Genomic DNA, 21184 nt, shown 5'->3' with positions numbered 1-21184 from the left:
CAAGGTCTGGGATATATTAGGCAGCAAGTGAACAGTCAGTTCTTGAAGTTGATGTGTTGGAAGCAGGAAAAATGGGCAAGCATAAGGCTCTGTGTGACTTTGATGCACTCTGCCACATTGCAAAAATTATTCAGGAATGGTTTGAGGAACATGACAAAGAATTCAAGGTGTAGCTTTGGCCTCCAAATTTCCCAGATCTCAATCCGATTGAGCATTTGTGGGATGTGCTGGAAAAACAAGTCTGATCCATGGAGGCCCCACCTCACAACTTACAGGACTTAAAAGATCTGCTGCTAACGTCTTGGTGCCAGATACCAGAGGACACCTTCAGAGGTCTTTTGAAGTCCATGCATCAATGGATCAGAGCTATTTTGGTGGCATGAGGGAGACCTATACAATTTTAGGCAAGTGGTTTTAATGTTGTGGCTGATCTGTGTATATTTGTTTATATACAGTATTTCTAAAAAAATAAAACATCTTTGAGCAGTTATTTTATTTTCATATGAAAACTTTGACTTTGAGAAGTATTTGGATGATTTTAAGCTCAGCAAGAACTACTCTCATTCCACTTTGACCTGTAAATGTTGTATATCATGCATTTGTAAAACCAATCCATCTGTCTTTGTTTTATTTTGTTTGAATCATTAACTTGTTTTTTCATGTGAAAATGTTGTATCTAATACTCATATACTGTTGCGTCTTTTTGTTTTTGCTCTGTTTCTGTCATTTGTGTAGATCAAAATTTGTTGCCACTGGAACATAATTGAATATCTTCAAATAGAAATTCTGTTTTTATGAATCTTCATGTCTGTCTAGAAGTAGTTTTTGGTTATTGGTTGGTTATTTTAAGGTTTAAGAGCTGTGACAAGAAGCTGTGAGGACTTTTTCCCTTATTAAAAGGCAATACTGCAACCGTTAAACCCTCATATTTTGCGTAATAATGTGAAGTAAACCAGTTGGATGTGATTGTGCAACATGGACACCAGAGGTCCCACTGACCTCAAATGTACTGACGAAGAGTTGAGGCGTTTTGAGAGATCAGGGAGTGAAATGAGGCAGCAGAAACTCAACACTGGTCGGTCGTAGTTTTATGTAGTAACCATGGATTATTCTGCTCCAGTTTCACATTACTTGCCACTTTTGTACTTATTTCAAACTTTTTATGGTGACACTCCTCAGGATGTAAATAGTGTAAATAGTGGATCAGTAACTACCAGACAAGTCTCTGAAGATTAAGACTAATCATTTTTTTGAAAATAACATTTAATTAACGTTTTATAGTAGTTTTTTCCTTATACTGAACTCATACACCTGTATCATCTTATTTTTATCTGAAGGTATAAAAAACCTTTAATGAAGCAGGAAAACAAACAGATCAGGCAACGAACATCTCAGGAGAAAAATCCAACTGGGGAGAAACCAGAATCAGACTGTAGCTTCACTACAAGTGTCAAATACATTTGACACTTTGCCATTTAATGCTCTACCAAGTATTTTATCACATATATAATTTAATTCTGATATATTGCTTTATATATGGTTCAACGAGGGGAGTCACATCCACAGAGATAAATCTGAGCTACTGACACAAGCTCCCAAGGGACTCTCCATAATCTGTTGTTCCCCTTCTCCTTTCCACAAAGTTAGGTTGTAAAAAATAGGCAAGAAATGAAAAGTGCAAAGCAAGAATCGCCTTTGAAGTTCTTCCCTACAAGCTGTGCTGTCTCTGTGTTATGGGTGTATAAATAGGTAGAGGTCTGCCTGCAATGAATCAATGAGCAAAGTTTTAGCTCAGCACAGTCATCTATGATCTGGGAGACTCCAGTTCGAGACCCAGTGTGGGGACCTCTTTGGTAAGGTAGTTTATTCATGAATACTTATTGAAACACTTTAATTTTCTAAAATTAAAAGTGTACTAAAAAACACAGGATTTTTAAGCCTCTTTCCACTTTTATTCAAACACAAATAATTCTTCTGCCTCAACAAGTACAGATACAAAGACAAATACTGAGCCCAAAATGAGGTCAAAATTTACATTTAAACTGTAGTTGCTTTATGAATGTTTAGTGTTTCATATCACATTTTTTCCTCTTTTTATCATAGATTTCACTTTGATCATTACATTGAGCACAGCAGTGGTCGTTGTTTGTGTTGCTGTAGTCGTCACTGTCCTGCTCAGACATAAACATAAGAAAAGGTCATTTCAACTTTCAACTCAATATCTGTCTTGTTGTGATACCAGTGTCTCACAGTTAATATGGTAATAATTTATTGACATTAAGAGGAAACACAGAGCTTAAAGAATCTATACAGACAACACCTATAAATAAATAATAAATAAATGTTCTTAAATCCTTCATTCTGTCACACAGGGATGCTGAGGAGATGGAGATGACACATGAACCAATCAAAGACCCTGATGAGTAAGACAATTTCATAATTATTCACTTGTGCATATTTATTATTAAGTGCTTCTTCAGAAAATGATTTAATCTGTCTTCTCTCTGTCTGTTTTGGCATTTTATGTCTGTGTAAAGGAAAATCAGAAATTTCTTTTGAAACACATCATACATATTAGAAAATAATTGCTGAAAACATGTGAAAAGACTGTGAACCATGTCGTACTGAACTGTGGCGTTAGACCATTAAACTGTTTTTCACCATTTCTGTGTTGGGGATTTGTTGGGTGTGCCTAAAACCACTTCACTATGACGTAGAGGTGTTACTAGCATGACCACCACCACCACCACCACCAACGCTATATATAACAGTGGTTCTCAACCAAATAATGTATGAGGTGAAAGGGACTTTCTCTCTGACGGACATGGTGGGGTCTGGTTGGGGCTACTTTTGTATCAGCCACATACACTCCTCACACAGTACTTTTTTAAAAATTGATTTTACTGATTATTCTGCCAGTTAAACCCGCTGTCCCTCCAGATGACACCAAGTTCCCCAAATGAGCCAAACTGACTAACTGTCCGGAGGGACACTGACAACAAATAAGGAAAGTAACAACACCAAATATGTGTAAAATATTAGAATAAAAGTGTAACTAAATATTCCACTGGAAACACTTGAAAGTAATTCATCAAGAGTAAATGTATGTTTTTGCAGTTTAAATGTTTAAAGACCCCAAAACAACCTCAGGTTATATGACTCACAATGTGTTTAAGAGCATTACATTTATTATTATTAGAATGAATAAATGGCCACACATAGAAATTTGGAGCCAAAGTCTTAATATGAAAAGCTGCTAATTAATACTAATTGGGATATGTTTATATTGATAGGTTGTCTTAGAGGAAACCTAGAACCCTTCAGCAAATATTGAACTATTTGAGTCAGAACTGGAAAACTAAAAAGAAAAACTGACAGGACAAGAATCATCTTTGTTTTAATGTTTAATTAACAGATAATGTACTGATTCTGATCATTATATTTGGTATGTTACTCTTACTGTGTTCATTTGAAGTGATTAAACATACAAAAAGAATACACTGCTATGTAAAAAGTTTACAATTGTTAGAATAAAATATTAATGCACACATTCAATAAAGCAAAAATAGTGCCACCATGTGGACATCTTGAGCTATTTCACTTATTATTCAACAGTAAAACATGAAAATGGATACAGTTTAGTTTCGTTGCAGCTCTACTACAGATTCCCTCAATTTATGGTAAACATGTTTGAATTATTAGTGTTTGAGTTGCGTATTTTGACAGTTGAATAAAGCCCAGCAGACTCTGTTTGCATGAAGGTGCTGTACGGTTCAATGTCTTGTGGCTCCTGCAGAAAGACATTTAAGGAATGATTAAAGTTAAATGAACAGTACACATGAAGAAGGTAAAACACTTCTCTGTATTGTACCGTGTTTGGACGACTGCTCAGCGACTCTTGTTGTCTTCTGTTGGATGAACGGACAAAACAGAACTTCATTAGAAGTAAATCTTAACGTTCATGCACTCTGAATTTATAAGACAAGACAGGAAATGAAACACACTTCCTCCATTGCTTCATCTTTGACCTTGATCTGACAGTCAAGATCTTGTTATATGTGACTGCAGGGAAGTACTGCAGTAAAACTCATTCAAAATGAGATAAACATGTATGACAGGTGATATCATTAAAGAAAAGTACTTTTTAATTGATATACTTGACTTACAAAATAAGAACAGGTGTTGAAAGCGCTGCATGTAAATGAACCGCAGTCAATATAATCATATTTATATAGTTTAACATATAGTATAAGAGCATTCAAAAAATAATAATGTATTGAAAATATGAAATATGAATATTACAGTCTCTCACCTGTGATGTTTTCTTCTGTGGATAAATCCCAGGATAACTCCAGTTATAATGATGAATACAGTCACACCGACAGCAGCACTAGCAATTGATATTTTTGTGGAACTTGTGGCCTCTTCATCCTCCACAGTGACACTGGAATTTACTCAAATGGTAAAACAAAAAACATAAGATGCTTCTGTAATATAAAAATTAACGAAATCTGTCAACCAAGCTAATAAATTACTTCATGCTTTGATTTAACCTGTAAACCTGAAGTATAGACATCATACTACCATGTTAACAATACAACACAATGGAAAATAATCACTGTAAATTTAATCAAAGTATGAGGAAAAATACATAACATGTGTTTACCTTCCACAGTGATATGAAGATGGAGAGTATCTGTTCTTCCAGGATATACACACTCACAGCTGTAGTTCCCACTATCCACTGGTGTTAAACTGGTCAGGTGAAGAAATGCAGCCTGATTCTTTTTCATAAGTGTGAACCTGGAGTCACATCCATGCTCAAAGTCCTGTCCATATTTATACATTAAGCGACACTCTTCTCCTCTGCTCCTCTCTGTTCTGATCTTACATATTATAAGTGTGATGATATTCAGTGTTTCATTGGTGCATATCGGAGTGATATATGGTTCTCTCCCAGTGGTTTTCACAAGAGTCACTGCAAACAATGAATAATTAAAGTCAGTATGAAATATAGAAAATATTATGCTCTCTTTAAACCAAAGATGATTAGAAAACAATTACATTCTTAAATGATAAATGATAAAAACTAGTTCCTGTACCTTGGCTGTTGTTATACGCAGGTAGCAGCAGAAGCAGAACAAACCACAGTTTCCAAACAGCCATGCTGGTCAAAAAGTCTGAGCAACAGTTTAAGTGCTGCTGGGAGTGAAGACTTTACTGAACTGAAGAGAGGAAACTGACACACGCCTTTGACCTGTTGTTTAGACACCTACAAGCTGGTGTGATGTCTTCTTAAAAGGAAGTGCAAGACCAGACTGGTTTTACATTAACACACTGACAGTGGGAGAGTAGAATACAGAAAGAAAATATGTCAGATCTTCAAACATCAGGTCTACAGTCATGTGTTCAGACCACTCTCGGAGCTGGATCCACCAGAATCCAACTAATACAAAGTATCACCTGCTTTATATCTTACAACATCTACACTTAGTAAAAGTTGTACATCTTGTAACATGATTTAACTGACATGTTTGCTTTTGTGGTGATCATCATGTGCGTGAGAAGAAAACAGTAAGCAGCATGTTCTAATCACCTTTTTGTAACAAGGAAACCGCTGCTTCCTCTTCACACAGCACTGTTTAACTGAACACAATTATAAATGACAAACACACATCACTTGATGCAGGTTAACAGGTCAGTCTGAGCACAAATGAACAGCAACTGTATTCAGCAGACTAGTTTATGTGACTGGCAGACATCTTTCAAGCAACAGCAACATTTGTGTGCAAAATTCGAGTATTATAGAGATCTGGAATATTTACTTGTTGATCACAATTATACACTTCCATTGCCTGATATTTATTCTCAAACTCCAATAATTCATAATCAATATTGTACAGTTTGTGGCCATAGGATGCAAAGTCCTCTCTCTGTAGTTTAAATTGTGTTATTATTAAGAGAATCAGAAAATGGCCTCAACTTTTGTGATGAAACTCCAACTCAGGAAGGATGTGAGGTACATTACTCATAACAAGGTTTGTGTGTTAAAAACATTGATACTAGAAGAGGGAGTTATATGTTACATACTTTATTGTATTTGTTGATTTTGTCGGCCACTGCAACAGTTTTACACAGAGCATTGTGTCTTCTTTTTGTTTTTGCTGTTTAATATCTTCTGTTTTTATGAATCTTCATTACTAGAAGTAGTTTTTGGTTAAATTGAGAGTGTTATTATGAGGTTTTAGAGCTGTGACAAGAAATTGTGATGATTTATTCTCTCATTAAAAGGCAATACTGCAACTATCAAACCCTCATATTTTGCGTTGGATAAAACAGTTGGATGTGATTGCGCAACATGGACACCAGAGGTCCCACTGACCTCAAATGTACTGGCGAAGAGTTGAGGCATTTTGAGAGATCAGGGAGTGAAATGAGGCAGCAGGAACTCGACACTGGTCGGTCGTAGTTTTATGTAGTAACCATGGATTATTCTGCTCCAGTTACACATTATCTGTAGAACAGGAACACCTCACAGACTGGGAACCAAGCTTGTTTTGGGGGGACTATCATCTGTCAGCGGGTAAATTTAATTTCTGTTTCTCCATGGTGAGGACTAGGTCTGAAAATTATTATCATTATCGATTCATCTGTTGATTATTTTCTCAGCTTATCATTTTGTCCATGAAATGTCAAAAAACCCAAAAATATTTAGTTTAATATCAGATATATTCACATTTATGAAGCTTGAACCAGTGAATTTTTTGGCATTTCTGCTGAAATCGATCGATTAATCTACTAATTGGTGCAGCTGTAAAAACTGCATTATTAAACACATTTCCATAATCGTCAAACTGGATTATGTAATTCCAGTATTAAACACATTTCCCCTGGAAAATTATCATGTCAAAGCTGATGTCTTTTTAAGAAACGGATTCATGTGAAACAATATTTCTTTAATGTTTTGTCTTTGCAGAGCTGCATGAACCCATTCTATAAATCAGAGAATCAAACTCAACTGAAGAGACAGTTGTGTCCTGCTCGGCCACAGGTCGTCCTGCTCCCACAGTAACTCTGAATGTCCCACAACAAGACCTCTACTTCTCTCACAACAGCACAGTCAGTGTCACCAACACCAACGGTACAGTCACTGTCACCACTACAGCTGTGCTGTCTGGTTTCCATGGAAACGGTGCACAAGTTGGATGTGCAGCAAGACTGCTGTGTCATGTGTTTTCTTGCAGTGTGATGACGATAAAAGTAGAGAGGCGAGTGAATTTCTTTCTCTTATAGGTCAGAAATTAAACAGTTATGGTGTCAAGAAAACTTCCGATACTGCAATCTCAATGTTTAGGGAAACAATATCAGACAGTCACATATATATGTTGTGTTGAATTTTGGTTCAAGTGTTTTCATAGTTTTCTCAACTTGGATCAGTCTCTCTTCCATCTATTTTCTGATCATCCAGCTCCATTATATTGCTGGTTGAATTTGTCTTGGCATCATGTTGATGGTTTATTGAGGAGATAGTTTGGTAGAGATTATTTGCTGGCTGCTGAAGGCTTGTGTAGGGGTCATCTGGGTCATCTTGGTCCTATAAAAAGAGATCAGAATTTGAATGCATGATGCTTTAAAAGTCTGACTTAATTATGTTGAACAATAGTTGAGACACTGAGTCACTACATTTACTGAAACCTCCACTTTTCAAGGTTCAAATCCACTCACACACTCCTCTGATCAGAAAGTATATTACTCACCGATGAGCTGGGAGATTTACATACAGATGATCCAGATGTGTCTGTTCTTGAACAGTTTCTTTAAATAAGAAGAGATATCAGAGTTAGTGACACACCAAACACACACACACACACACACACACACCAGCTCTTCTGTGCTCTCCAAGAAAACCACTGACTGCATTGTTTTACAAGGTTTGAAAACACTTTAGTCAGAAATTTTCATGGGCAATGAATTTTTCTGAGGATGAATCCAAGGACAATTCCAGTAACAACAATCAATGCAGTAACACTACAGTTTATATTAATAAATAATACATTTTGCTTTTTGTGGTCTGTTTTACTAGACGAGACAGGAAACGAAACATCACGTCTTCCTTCATTGTTTCATTTGAACCTGAAAGTCAAGATCTTGTTATATGTGACTGCAATGAACTTAATTCAAAATGAGATAAACATGTATGACAGGTGATATCATTAAAGATAATTACTTTTTAAATGATATACTTGACTTACAAAATGAGAACAAGTGTTGAAAAAACTGCATGTAAATGAACCACAGTCGACATAATCATGTTGTTTAAGAGCATCTGATACTTTTAAGTCATGAAGCAAAAAATAATAACATATTGAAAATATGAAATATGAATATTACAGTCTCTCACCTGTGATGTTTCTTCTGTGGATAAATCCCAGGATAACTCCAGTTATAATGATGAATACAGTCACACCAACAGCAGCACTGGCAATTGATATTTTTGTGGAACTTGTGGCCTCTTCATCCTCTACAGTGACACTGGAATTTACTCAAATTGTAAAACAAAAAACATAAGATGCTTCTGTAATATTTTATTATTTAAATCTGCAAATCAAAGCTAATAAATTACCACAGCCAAGACCAAAAATGATGTAGGACATTACTGTCAGCACTAATGCTGTTTGAAATACTATATTCCTGTTATAATTACTGCATGCTTTGATTTGACCTGTAAACCTGAAGTATAGACATCATACTACCATGTTAACAATACAACACAATGGAAAATAATCACTATAAATTTAATCAAAGTATGAGGAAAAATACATAACATGTGTTTACCTTCCACAGTGATATGAAGATGGAGAGTATTTGTTACTCCAGGATATACACACTCACAGCTGTAGTTCCCACTATCCACTGGTGTTAAACTGGTCAGGTGAAGAAATACAGTCTGATTCTTTTTCATAAGTGTGAACCTGGAGTCACATCCATGCTCAAAGTCCTGTCCATATTTATACATTAAGCGACACTCTTCTCCTCTGCTCCTCTCTGTTCTGATCTTACATATTATAAGTGTGATGATATTCAGTGTTTCATTGGTGCATATCGGAGTGACATATGGTTCTCTCCCAGTGGTTTTCACAATAGTCACTGTAAACAATGAATAATTAAAGTCAGTATGAAATATAGAAAATATTTCGTTTTCTATTTAAATGATAAATGATAAAAAAAACTAGTTCCTGTACCTTGGCTGTTGTTATATGCAGGTAGCAGCAGAAGCAGAACAAACCACAGTTTCCAAACAGCCATGCTGGTCAAGAGGTCTGAGCAACAGTTTAAGTGCTGCTGACAGTGAAGACTTTATTGTACTGAAGAGGAGAAACTGACACACGTCTTTGACCTGTTCTTTAGTTAACCTCAAACTCTCACAGAGGTACGAGCTGGTTTCTCTTCTCTTTTGAAAAAGAAAGTGCAAGACATGACTGATTTTATATTAAGACACTGAAGGTGAAACAGAGTAGAATACAGAAAGAAAATATGTCAGATCTTCAATCATCAGGTCTACAGTCATGTGTTCAGACCACTCTTGGAGCTGAATCCACAAGAATCCAACTAATACAAAGTATCACCTGCTTTATATCTTACAATATCTACACTTAGTAAAAGTTGTTCATCATGTGACATGCTGTAACTGACGTGTTTGCTTTTGTGGTCATTACATATTTAGAGGCCTGTGCATGCATTGAAAACAGTAAGCAGCATGCTCTTAACACCTTTTTGAAATAAGGAAACCTTTGCTTCGTCTTCACACAGCACTGTTTTAACTGGACACAATTGTAAGTGACAAACACACATCACTTGATGCAGGTTAACAGGTCAGTCTGAGCACAAATGAACAGCAACTGTATTCTACAGACTAGTTTATGTGACTGGCAGACATCTTTCTAGCAACAGCAAGGTTTGTGTGCACAATTCAAGTATTATAGATATCTGGAATATTTACTTGTTGATCACAATCATACACTTCCATTGCCTGATGTTTATTTTCAAATTCCATTAATTTATATCAATAATAAGAATCATAAAATGGCCTCAACTTTTGTGATGAAACTCCAACTCAGGAAGGATGTGAGGTACATTACTCATAACAAGGTCTGTGTGTTAAAAAAACAGTGATACTAGAAGAGGGAGTTATATGTTACATACTTTATTGTATTTGTTGATTTTATCGGCCACTGCAACAGTTTTACACAGAGCATTTCTGAACAAACTAACCAAACTCAGTAACAAGTAAGCAGTAAGCAAGAAAGAATCAGAGATGTTGAGGTTTCATGCTGTTAGCTTTTGGAAAATATCAATCCTATCTGATTGAAGTATGTGACTAGAAACTTCTAGCTATTAGCCTCATAAAACAGCATGCAAGAACAAATTAAAATGCTAATAACTACATTAACAAGCTGTTGTGGACCTGAGATATATAAGACTCACACCACAATCCATTAAACACGTATCTCTGACAACCACGTAGTGAATCTGCACAGGAAGTCCTGTGTTTTCTTGCTGTGTGATGACGATAAAGTTAGAGAGGTGTGAATTTGTTTTTCTTGTAAGTCAGAAACGAAACAGTTATGGTTTCAAGAAACCGTCTGATACTGCAATCTCAACATTTATGGAAACAATATCAGACAGTTACATATTTTTTGTTCTCTTGAATTTTGGTTCAAGTGTTTCCATAGTTTTCCCAACTTGGATCAGTCTCTCTTCCATCTATTTCCTGATCATCCAGCTCCAATTTATTGCAGCAGAATTTATCTTGGCATCATGTTGATGGTGTTTTGAGGAGATAGTTTGGTAGAGATCATTTACTGGCTGCTGAAGGCTTGTGTAGGGGTCATCTGGGTCATCTTGGTCCTATAAAAAGAGATCAGAATTTGAATGCATGATGCTTTAAAAGTCTGACTTAATTATGTTGAACAATAGTTGAGACACTGAGTCACTACATTTACTGAAACCTCCACTTTTCAAGGTTCAAATCCACTCACACAGTCCTCTGATCAGAAAGTACATTACTCACCAAAGAGCCGGGAGATTTACATACAGATGATCCAGATGTGTCTGTTCTTGAACAGTTTCTTTAAATAAGAAGAGATATCAGAGTTAGTGACACACCAAACACACACACACACACACACACACACACACCAGCTCTTCTATGCTTTCCAACAAAACCACTGACTGCATTGTTTTACAAGGTTTAAATGCAGTAACACCACAGCTTATTCAACCGCAATGGTAAGAATAAATAATGCACTTTGAATTTTGTGGTCTATTTTATTAGATGAGACAGGAAATCTGTCTTATCTAATAACGCCTTTGACCTGTTCTCTAGCTAACCTCAAACTCTCACAGAGCTACGAACTGAGCTTCTCTTCTGAAAGAAGGAAGTGCAAGACATGACTGCTTTTATATTAAGACACTCTGAAGGTGAAACAGAGTAGAATACAGAAAGAAAATATGTCAGATCTTCAAACATCAGGTCTACAGTCATGTGTTCAGATCACTCTTGGAGCTGGATCCACAAGAATCCAACAAATACAAAGTATCACCTGCTTTATATCTTACAACATCTACACTTAGTAAAAGTTGTACATCTTGTAACATGCTTTAACTGACATGTTTACTTTTGTGGTCATTACCATGTGCATGAGATGAAAATAGCAAGCAGCATGCTCTTATCACCTTTTTGTAATAAGGAAACTGCTGCTTCGTCTTCACACAGCACTGTTTTAACTGAACACAATTGTAAGTGACAAACACACATCACTTGATGCAGGTTAACAGGTCAGTCTGAGCACAAATGAACAGCATCCTCAGAGTCTGAGGTGCCCACACGAAGGAGAAAACATACAAAAGTTCTGTATTGACTGTCTAGTTATGAGCAATTCGAGATGAAATGCCCTATAGAGGGCCTCTATATGCGACAATCTGGAATGAAGTGCCCACATGGTGCCTTTTCAGTGGAAGAAAATGTGATAGTGCCCTGTAAAGAACCCCCAAAGATGAGAAAATACAATGTGTCGTTTAACTGAAGAGGATATAATGCAGTGCCCTATGACGGATGCTGTTGTAATGGAGTGAACTGGAGGTTTTGTATGGGTGCCCTTCTAGTGAACAAAAAAAAGTACAAAAGAAAAAAGTGCAATTCAGTCTAATTTAAGTTTAACATACTGAAGTGCAGAATTGGGTGCCCTTTCAATGAAAAAATGAGCCCTATAGGGTACACTGTATGGGAGAAAAACATTGTGAAGTGCGGGTGCCATTTATATTTTTTCATCTCTCCCCCTGAGACAGCCTGAGTCCGCCACTGCATTGCGGCCACATCTAGACATCCCTTTGCCACCTCTGCTCTTTCTCTTTTCACTCCCGGACAGATAACTCCTCTCTGTTTTGCGTAACGTTAGTCTATGCAAACAAACCTGAATGTAATGCTGCTCACAGAGATGCTGATGAGATAGGGCTCTTTAGGGGAGGGTTCCTAGCACTGGTTGTCGCTGCAATAGTACCGCAGTTAAGGGGGATTCTCACATTTTCAGACAGCGTAAGTCAGCCCTAGGAGGGCGTCCTCATGCCTCCATCAATCATACAGGCACAGCGTCTCGGTAGAAACCAATGTGCTGGCCAAACACCCGCCCCACAGCAAGGTGGAAGTCAATGATGTGGCAGAAATTTTGGGGTGGCTTCTGGGGTGGCCAGTCAGATTGTAGAGGTGGAAATGGACACCCCAGCCACCCATTTAAAAGCACACATGGTTGGGAGATGATCAATGCCATCCTTTCTCATCCTTTGTCATATATTATGTGGCTTTAGATTTGAATAAATATTTGCAAAATGGAGTCACACATGCGCAGACACACAGTTGTCTCGGTCTCTCTCCATTCCGTATTTCCATTTCATTTCCGCTTGCAGCAACGATGACACAAGCTGCAGTCATAACAATCTTTTTTGTTTTGGGAGTCTTTCCAAAAGGTAAGAGAGAGATGTTACAGTAGTCTGTACTTTTACAGAAGTAATTTTTTCTGCTGAAATTCAAAGCATCATGGAGGATTCCTGTGTATCGTCTAACCCAAAGTGAATGTTTTTAGAAGAAACATATTGAATCCTGCTGTGTTCCTCTGTCTGTTTTCAGCATCTGTGTTCACCACAACCAACCTGCAACACATTTATGAGTTAACATGAAGCTTAAAGTGACTCAAACTCTTTTTCACTTTTAACATCACAGTTCAGTCTCTATAATAAAGTTTAGTACTTTACCTGCAGCCTGTCCTACTTTGAAAAGCAAAACTATATTTGCTGAAATAAATCATCATTTATCAATGAGTTGGAGTTTCACCATTACATTATAAATCAATTTGAGTAGTTAAGTATCAATTTATATCAGAAATTGTGTTGAAATGTTCACATCAACCTAAAGTTCACACATCAGTTTAAACCCCATATTTCTTTTCCTCCATGCAGGTCTAACATCTGTGATACAAACACAGCAGACTGTGATGGCAGCAGTAGGAGAAGATGTCCATCTCAGCTGTCAGCTCATGCAGTCTAGAGATGTTCTTCAGGTCACATGGCAGAAACTTTCACCTGATGGGGAGAACAAGAATCTTGGCAGCTACAACAAACACTTTGGACAAACAGTGAATGATGGTTTTCAGGAGAAAGTGGAGTTTAAAGATGCTGGACTGCAGAACTGCTCCATAGTTATCAGGAAGGTGATGGAGCGGGATGAAGGCTGCTATCTCTGTTTGTTTAACACGTATCCTGAAGGTTCTCTGACAGGCAGAACCTGCCTCCAACTCTATGGTGAGCTCCTTTCTTCACTTTTGAAGACATATTTGTGGTGAATTACAGTTTTAACTTGTTTCAAATTGATGGCAGTTAGAAATGATGGCTGTTAAATTGTCTGTTTGACGTCATTTTGCCATGAAATGCAAATACTTCACATCACTAAAAGCATGCGTTTCACACACTTTGCATCCAAGTGTCATAAAAGAAGACATGATGGTCATGATATTTAAATTATATTATTGTTATCTCAAAATTTTCATTTTGTGAAATTAAATGTAGGAATCAGAGACAACTGCTCATCATAATGTCCAAGAAACCAAAGATTTCTTAAAATACTTGTTTTATTCAGTATAAAGCCCAAATATATTTGATTTACAATGTTATAAAACAGAGGAAATCAGCAAACTAGTTGATTTTTTTTTTTTTGTAACAACTTGCTCCATGTGATATTTTTTAATGTTTTGTCTTTGCAGAGCTGCATGAACCCATTCTACAAATCAGAGAATCAAACTCTACTGAAGAGACAGTTGTGTCCTGCTCGGCCACAGGTCGTCCTGCTCCCACAGTAACTCTGAATGTCCCACAACAAGACCTCTACTTCTCTCACAACAGCACAGTCAGTGTCACCAACACCAACGATACAGTCACCGTCACCACTACAGCTGTGCTGTCTGGTTTCCATGGAAACAGTGCACAAGTTAGATGTGCAGCACGACTGCTCTCAGTCCCTGAAATTCAGGTGTTTAAGACGATTCCTGCTGATGGTGAGAAACACTTCCAAAACCACAGATTCATAAATTAATTATCACTTTATGATTCTGATATTTGTTTTTCTTTCTTCAGATTTTAATGATGAATCTGGATCCAATAAGAGTAAGTTAACCTTAAAGTTGTCTCGAGACAAAATTCACATTTAAACTGTAGTTGCTTTATGAATGTTTAGTGTTTCATATCACATTTTTTCGTCTTTTTCTCCTAGATTTCACTTTGATCGTTACATTGATCGCAGCAGTGGTCGTTGTTTGTGTTGCTGTAGTCGTCACTGTCCTGCTCAGACATAAACATAAAAACAGGTAATTTCAACTTTCAACTCAATATCTGTCTTGTTGTGATACCAGTGTCTCACAGTTAATATGGTAATAATTTATTGACTTTAAGAGGAAACACAGAGCTTAAAGAATCTATACAGACAACACCTATAAATAAATAATATATAAATGTTCTTAAATTCTTCATTCTGTCACACAGGGCTGCTGAAAGAGATCAGGATATCGTATGAGTAAGATAATTTCATAATTATTCACATATTTATTATTAATTTATTTTTCAGAAAATGATTTAATCTGTCTTCTCTCTATTTTGTCATTTAAGTTCCTTTCTGTCTCTATATCTCTCTAACTAATGTGTTATTTATACATGAATCTGATTCTGATGCACTTTACTCTTCATGGTCCATTGTGTACTCATAGTCAGCCTGTTTATCCACATAACTGTTAACTGTCAGAGTAATTCAGTGATAGAAATATGTATGATGAATTGTAATAATGTGAGTGGAAATTGACTCATGACTTGTTTTTATCTGAAGGTTCAAAACACTTTTATTGAACCAGGAGAACAAACAGATCAGACAACGGACATCTCAGGAGGAAAATCCAAAAGGGGAGAAACCAGAACCACCACCTGAATGCACAGTTAGAAGTCTGTTTAGTGACAAACAACCTACAAGACTGTAGTTTCAATACTAAGTCAATTGGACTTGATCAAAGCTGCATCAAAGCTGTAACGACTCAGAACCTCTGAGCCCCAAAGCACAACCTCAGAGACAGGAGCAGAGTCCAATAATCTAGGCAAATCTCAAAACCGGAAACAGGCAGGATAACAGGTAACAGGCAAGCTGACAGATGGATCCTAATGGGATCCAGGTGAGGAGATGGGTGGGGAAACTCAGGTGAGGGGAATGAGGTGATAGCAGGTCAGATGGGTGTGGCAGGATCTGCAATGACAGGAGAGTTAGTGATCAGGCAGGTGAACAGCGTGAAAAATAGTCACTAAGATGGTGAACCCGTGACAAAAGCATGTGTTGTTAAAATGTGCAGACATTGTAAAAAGAAGAAGAAAAAGGTGTCCTGAACAAGATGAATCTCTCATCTTATATCTCCAGATCGAAAAGATTAATGTACACAGAGGTTTTGATGTTTTGTTCTAGCTTACCATATTTTTTATAACATTTTAAACTTTTTAAGATAAAATAAATTATTGAATGTTACTTTTGACTCAGAGAGGAGCTACTTTAATGTCCCTGACATGTTGAATACAACCAGTTTCTCTTCTTTCTTGCTGTTTGTTGGGACTTTAAACTCTACCAAGTATTTTGTAACATATGATATAATTCAGATATATTGGGTTGTAGAGCAAAAGAAAACAAGTATTTCTACCAGTTCAGCCATTGAGTCAATCGGTCCCCTATAGACTTTGTTTTTCATCCAAAAGAAAGCAGGAAACCAAAGAAAGGTGTGGCATAGTCAAACTACAGACTGTGTATTAGGCAATGCTAACTCACTCGTTGATGAAAATGCATCCCAACTTTTTTCAACTGCACTAACTGTTCAGTCTGTGAGTGTTAAGCTATACAATCAGCCACCAACTGACTGTTTGTATAGCTTAACTTGGCTTTCTCACTGTTTTTCATGAACATCTCATCTCGAATCATATTACCATATTGCATCATCTGTCTTAATGGGTACTGATGTGTTTCCAAGAGAGCCAGTTTCTTCCAAGTTCACAGATAGCTCTATCTATGATGCTGTGCTCTGGAGTAGACTAATTTAATTGTGTTAACTAATCTTTGATTCTTAAGGAAAATAAGAGACAGACTAACTTGATTCCTAAGTTTGTAAGATCCTCGGCCTGCAGAACTGACCTTTAACCTTCTAAGTGGGGGTTGATCAGCGATGCTCAACAGACTCAGAGAGACCTCAAAAACCATTTCTATAAGTTGAATGATGACACACACTAAAAGCATGAAATGACCCTAAAGGCCACTTGGACCGGAGCAAACAACTCCCACCTTAGATGGAGCACAGACTCTTATCCTTTAACCATACTGCCCTCTACTGACAAGAGTTAAGTTCTCTTATGTGAAGAGTTAATGAATGTTTTTAAACCACCCAAGTGTTTAACTTGTGATCTGTTAACCTCACAGACAATCATATTTCAATAGTTTAATTAGAGTAGTTGTGTTGAAAGAATGAAGTTTCTGAAGTAATACGAATGTAGAGATATAATGTTTGAAGGATTTGAGTTTAAAGTTTATTTTATTGTTAAACAATACTCACATTGGATGCTTTTATATTATGAAGTAACTTACATTTAAATATGTTTCTGAAAGTAACCTTATCACATGTGTTGCCTAACCTTATTTCCTTTCACTATAGTATTAAACTTTATTTCAGTAGATGGTTTAAAATGTGTAACTACTTTGAGAAAGTTGAAGGTTGTATGCTTAGACATCATGAAGATTAATGTTTGTTATTAGAATAACTGACTTATGAAGCATGTAAACTGCTTAACCGTTATCAATCAGAAAATATGCTTGGACATTATGAAAAGAATGTATTTACAGCTTTAATGTGAAATATTAGGCCCCAAATTCTGCCCGTTTTATCCTAACTTATAAAAACAGCCTCAAAGAGATTCCTCTTTGAAGTGGCCTCCAAGAACTCAAGAAAATTCTTAAGACGTCTCTTTTATTTATTTTTCAACCAAATGTATCCATATTTAATCTTTTATTGAGTTAATTTGTTTGTTTTATTAGTAACATTAAGTCTCGTATTTCCACGTATAGTAATTTAATTTTGACAACAGTAAGGCATAACATGGCTTTGTGATCAAGGGAATTTATTTAGAGAAGTTGAATTAGCTTTCCCTCAGCATTCCCTGGTGCAATACGTTAAGCCTCGAGTCATGCACTTCAAGCCACTCTTGCTGAATAATTTTCTTTATTATTTATTATCATTCATAGACCTTATTTATTTATTTATTTTACTTCCTTTTTATTTATTGTTTTCTGTATATTATCTTATACTTTATCATGTATCCTCAAGACGTTTAGCTATTAATAAATGTCTTAATTTATCCTAAAAGTGTTTGATTGTGTCTTTGAGCTGCAGTAAACAGAGGTCACTGTTTGGGACAAGAACTTACGATTGTGAGACTTATTCATTGATTAAATTGAACGAGGGTTAGTGCTCCCTCCTGGCACTAAGAAATCCTAACCAAAAAAGAGGTGGTGCCCCCAATACTGAGGTAATTCATTAATAAAGTATTAATACTCCTACACTAAAAAACAAATAAACACATTCTTATACAAAACAAAAGATGTTGTTTGTAAGCTAAAATGCACACTGGTGAAAAGAGCAAGGAGACATTTAAGGTCAGCCTGTAATGTCGCCTGTCCAATACAGTCTGTACACTTAGCTATACTACATCTTTTTCCCCAGTCTCAATGGTCAAAATAACCCACTGGCACTTTTCAGTACACACTGTATCTAATCCTGACAGCTCCAAGGTCTTATAACAAGTTCACACGTACACACACAAATACACACATACACACACACCTACAAGTGTGTGAGCAAACTCAAATTCTGCTACACTTTTGCTTTTCACATGGACTTCGCCATCTGTGTCAATGTATCTTGTTGATCTATGGGAAAACAGCTGGTGAGTGACATTTTGATGGGTGACCTGCCTGAAATCAAACATATCAAATCCGCTTTACTTGAGACACCTAAGCTCTTACTTTTGTCATAATCTGTTCTAAAACATATAAAGAGAGTATTCTGGTTGTGTGGTTTTCCTAATTCAGTTTTATACTCTCTCAGAGTGAATGGCTTGGAAGTTCCAGGAATGTTAATTACTTCTGTCTGGGTAAATGACTCCATAGGGACCAACTTCCAAATCAGTATTGAAGTCAATCATCTTCTTGACTGCAAATAGATATACTCCAGCTTCAACAATGTATGGCTCAACGATCAGTGGAAGAGTTTTCCCTCTGACAGGGTTCAGGGGGGCATTTTGAAAGCACATGGTTCCAATATTTATCTGTGCAAAGAAAAGAATCAGGTATATTCGACTTGGTACATAAAACCACACAATAAACAACAGTGGGCAGTAACAATGTACTTGAAACTCATGATATGAGGAAACATCACATCATGACACACAAGTGTGTGGAACCAGTGTAGCAGAACATGTTAAGAAATAACCACATACAATATGCATACATGTAGGTACAGGTCACTACAGTGAATCTTCCCTGAGTTGCAAACAAACAATCAGAACAAAATGCTTGATCTAAGACATTACTAAAATGGCTAAGCACTGTGCAGCAATTCACTGAAGAAGTGGATGTAATGAGTTAATTAAATCAAACCATTTTTTAAAAAGCTGTCCACAGTCAAAAAGAATATTTTTAAGTTCTGCTGATCTTGATTAGGCTGACAAATCCTGCTTTTCGGTGCCTTAACCCTCTGATAAGTAAAGGAACAACAAAATACTAGCAAACTATTTTCTTTCCCCCAGCATCTTTTATTTTATGTGGATACAACTGACATCATCCCAACCACAGATGATCTTCCTCAGGTAAAGGTTAAAAAATGAACATGTGTTTATTGTCATTTTGTGAGGTGCCTCCTAATTAGATCATCTGCTACAAATACACCTGAGCCCAGTCCATATGTGGATAACAAAGACAATTTGAACTCAACAACTCCTTAAACCCAAACCTGCAAGTGCATCTTATTGTCAGTTAGCTGATCATGACCAAGGCCAGGATTCTCCCTTTTGAAGGATGGAGGAATGGAAAATCTCCCATAGATGTTCAATTGGATTTAGATTTGTGGACTGGGAAGGCCATAGCATATGATTCACATCATTTTCATACTCATCAAACCATTCAGTGACCCCTCGTGCCCTGTGAATTGGAGCATTGTCATCCTGGAAGAGACCACTCCTATCAGGATAGAAATGTTTCATCATAGGATAAAGGTGATCACTCAGAACAACTTTGTATTGATTTGCAGTGACCCTTCCCTTTAAGTGGACCCAAACCATGCCAACAAAATGCCCCCAGAGCATAACAGAGCCACCAGATCCCCTCACAGTAGGGGTCAAGCATTCAGACCTGTACCAGACTTCCAAGACTTCGCAGTTAAAGGTCAAGGATGTAGCATGTCTGTCAGATGCAGAAACCGCAGCTTGCTTTGCAGGCCACCAGCTTCCATCTGATCTAAGCAGGGGTGTTAATTTGCACTTTTCGCACAAAATTTAGTTACAGTTCAGCTCAACTGAAAATATTTTCCATCATGTGTCTTAGTTAATTGTCAATTTTTACCGAGTCTTTACAGAAAATTGTTTTAGAGGTAGGTTTGGGTGGAGTGTGTCTCGGGCATACAAGGTGAGACCTTTAACAAAACTAAAACTGACTTTTGTCAATTTATGATCATTATCTCAGGTGAAACATTAACATTAGAAATTTTATAAGCTGTAGGTGTGTTTTCCATCATAAGTGAAAAAGGCCCCTTTAAAATTAATAGATGTTAAGTTTATTCTTTATTTTTTATTATTTTTCACTTTGTAGCCGACCAAAGCTGGAACAAGCAACAACAATGCACTAACACCACAGTTTATTCCTGCAACCGCAATGGTAGGAATAAATAATGCACTTTGAATTTTGTGGTCTATTTTATTAGATGAGACAGGAAACGAAACATCACGTGTTCCTTCATTGTTTCATATAAACCTGAAAGTCAAGATCTTGTTATATGTAACTGCAATGAATTTAATTCAAAATAAGATAAACATGTATGACAGGTGATATCATCAAAGATAATTACTTTTTAAATGATATACTTGACTTACAAAATGAGAACAAGTGTTGAAAAAACTGCATGTAAATGAACCACAGTCGATATAATCATATTGTTTAAGAGCATCTAATGCTTTTAAGTCATGAAGCAAAAAGTAATAACATATTGAAAATATAAATATGTATATGACAGTCTCTGTCAGGGCTCTGGCTGGCCTGTGTTTCTCTGTTTTCCTCTGTGTCACCTCCTCCTCTGTCTGTTTCTGTGTGTGTGTGTTGTGGGCGTGGCTTCCCTGACCAGGCATGTGGTTCAATTCCACACCTGTCTGCAATCAGCTCATCAATTCACAGCACAAGTACTCCGGCTCTCCTTCCATTCCTCGCCAGATTGTTCAGTCAGCTCAGTAGTAGCCACTCTCCCTCAGCTGCTCAGTATTCTTTGTACTTGAGTTACTTTATTGTGATCTCTTGCAAATT

The 21184-nt window shown here is 36.7% G+C and overlaps 3 protein-coding genes across 5 annotated transcripts in view; 2 read left to right on the top strand and 1 right to left on the bottom strand.

Moving 5' to 3' along the window:
- LOC121891965 overlaps positions 1-21184 on the top strand; it is a 203674-nt gene that overhangs the window by 103434 nt on the left and 79056 nt on the right. The gene's annotated exons all lie outside the window — the stretch shown is intronic.
- Positions 7419-11929, bottom strand: LOC121891969. 3 transcript variants are annotated; one of them, XM_042404695.1, is made up of 6 exons: positions 11376-11929; positions 9243-9397; positions 8836-9147; positions 8402-8542; positions 7758-7815; positions 7419-7594 (listed from the first exon to the last, which is right to left on the bottom strand). In XM_042404695.1, exons 2-6 carry the CDS (start codon positions 9304-9306, stop codon positions 7516-7518), a joined length of 654 nt encoding a protein of 217 aa, XP_042260629.1. In that variant the 5' UTR covers positions 9307-9397; positions 11376-11929; the 3' UTR covers positions 7419-7515. The 3 variants fall into 3 exon arrangements, 2 of the variants coding, with proteins under 2 accessions (XP_042260629.1, XP_042260630.1); XM_042404696.1 differs by lacking the exon at positions 8402-8542; XR_006094240.1 differs by lacking the exons at positions 7419-7594; positions 7758-7815 and having other exon boundaries at positions 7835-8924; positions 9061-9147.
- On the top strand, positions 12261-15678 carry LOC121892426 (OX-2 membrane glycoprotein-like). The gene is made up of 7 exons (XM_042405462.1): positions 12261-12274; positions 13469-13854; positions 14313-14603; positions 14683-14712; positions 14819-14912; positions 15088-15118; positions 15425-15678. The coding sequence occupies exons 1-6, from the start codon at positions 12261-12263 to the stop codon at positions 15116-15118; spliced, it is 846 nt and encodes a 281-aa protein (XP_042261396.1). The 3' UTR covers positions 15425-15678.

This window comes from Thunnus maccoyii, chromosome 24 (assembly GCF_910596095.1).
Source record: "Thunnus maccoyii chromosome 24, fThuMac1.1, whole genome shotgun sequence".
In the NCBI taxonomy this organism is placed as follows: domain Eukaryota; kingdom Metazoa; phylum Chordata; class Actinopteri; order Scombriformes; family Scombridae; genus Thunnus; species Thunnus maccoyii.
Note: the sequence above shows the minus strand (reverse complement) of the source record. Positions and strands in the feature narration are given on the sequence as shown.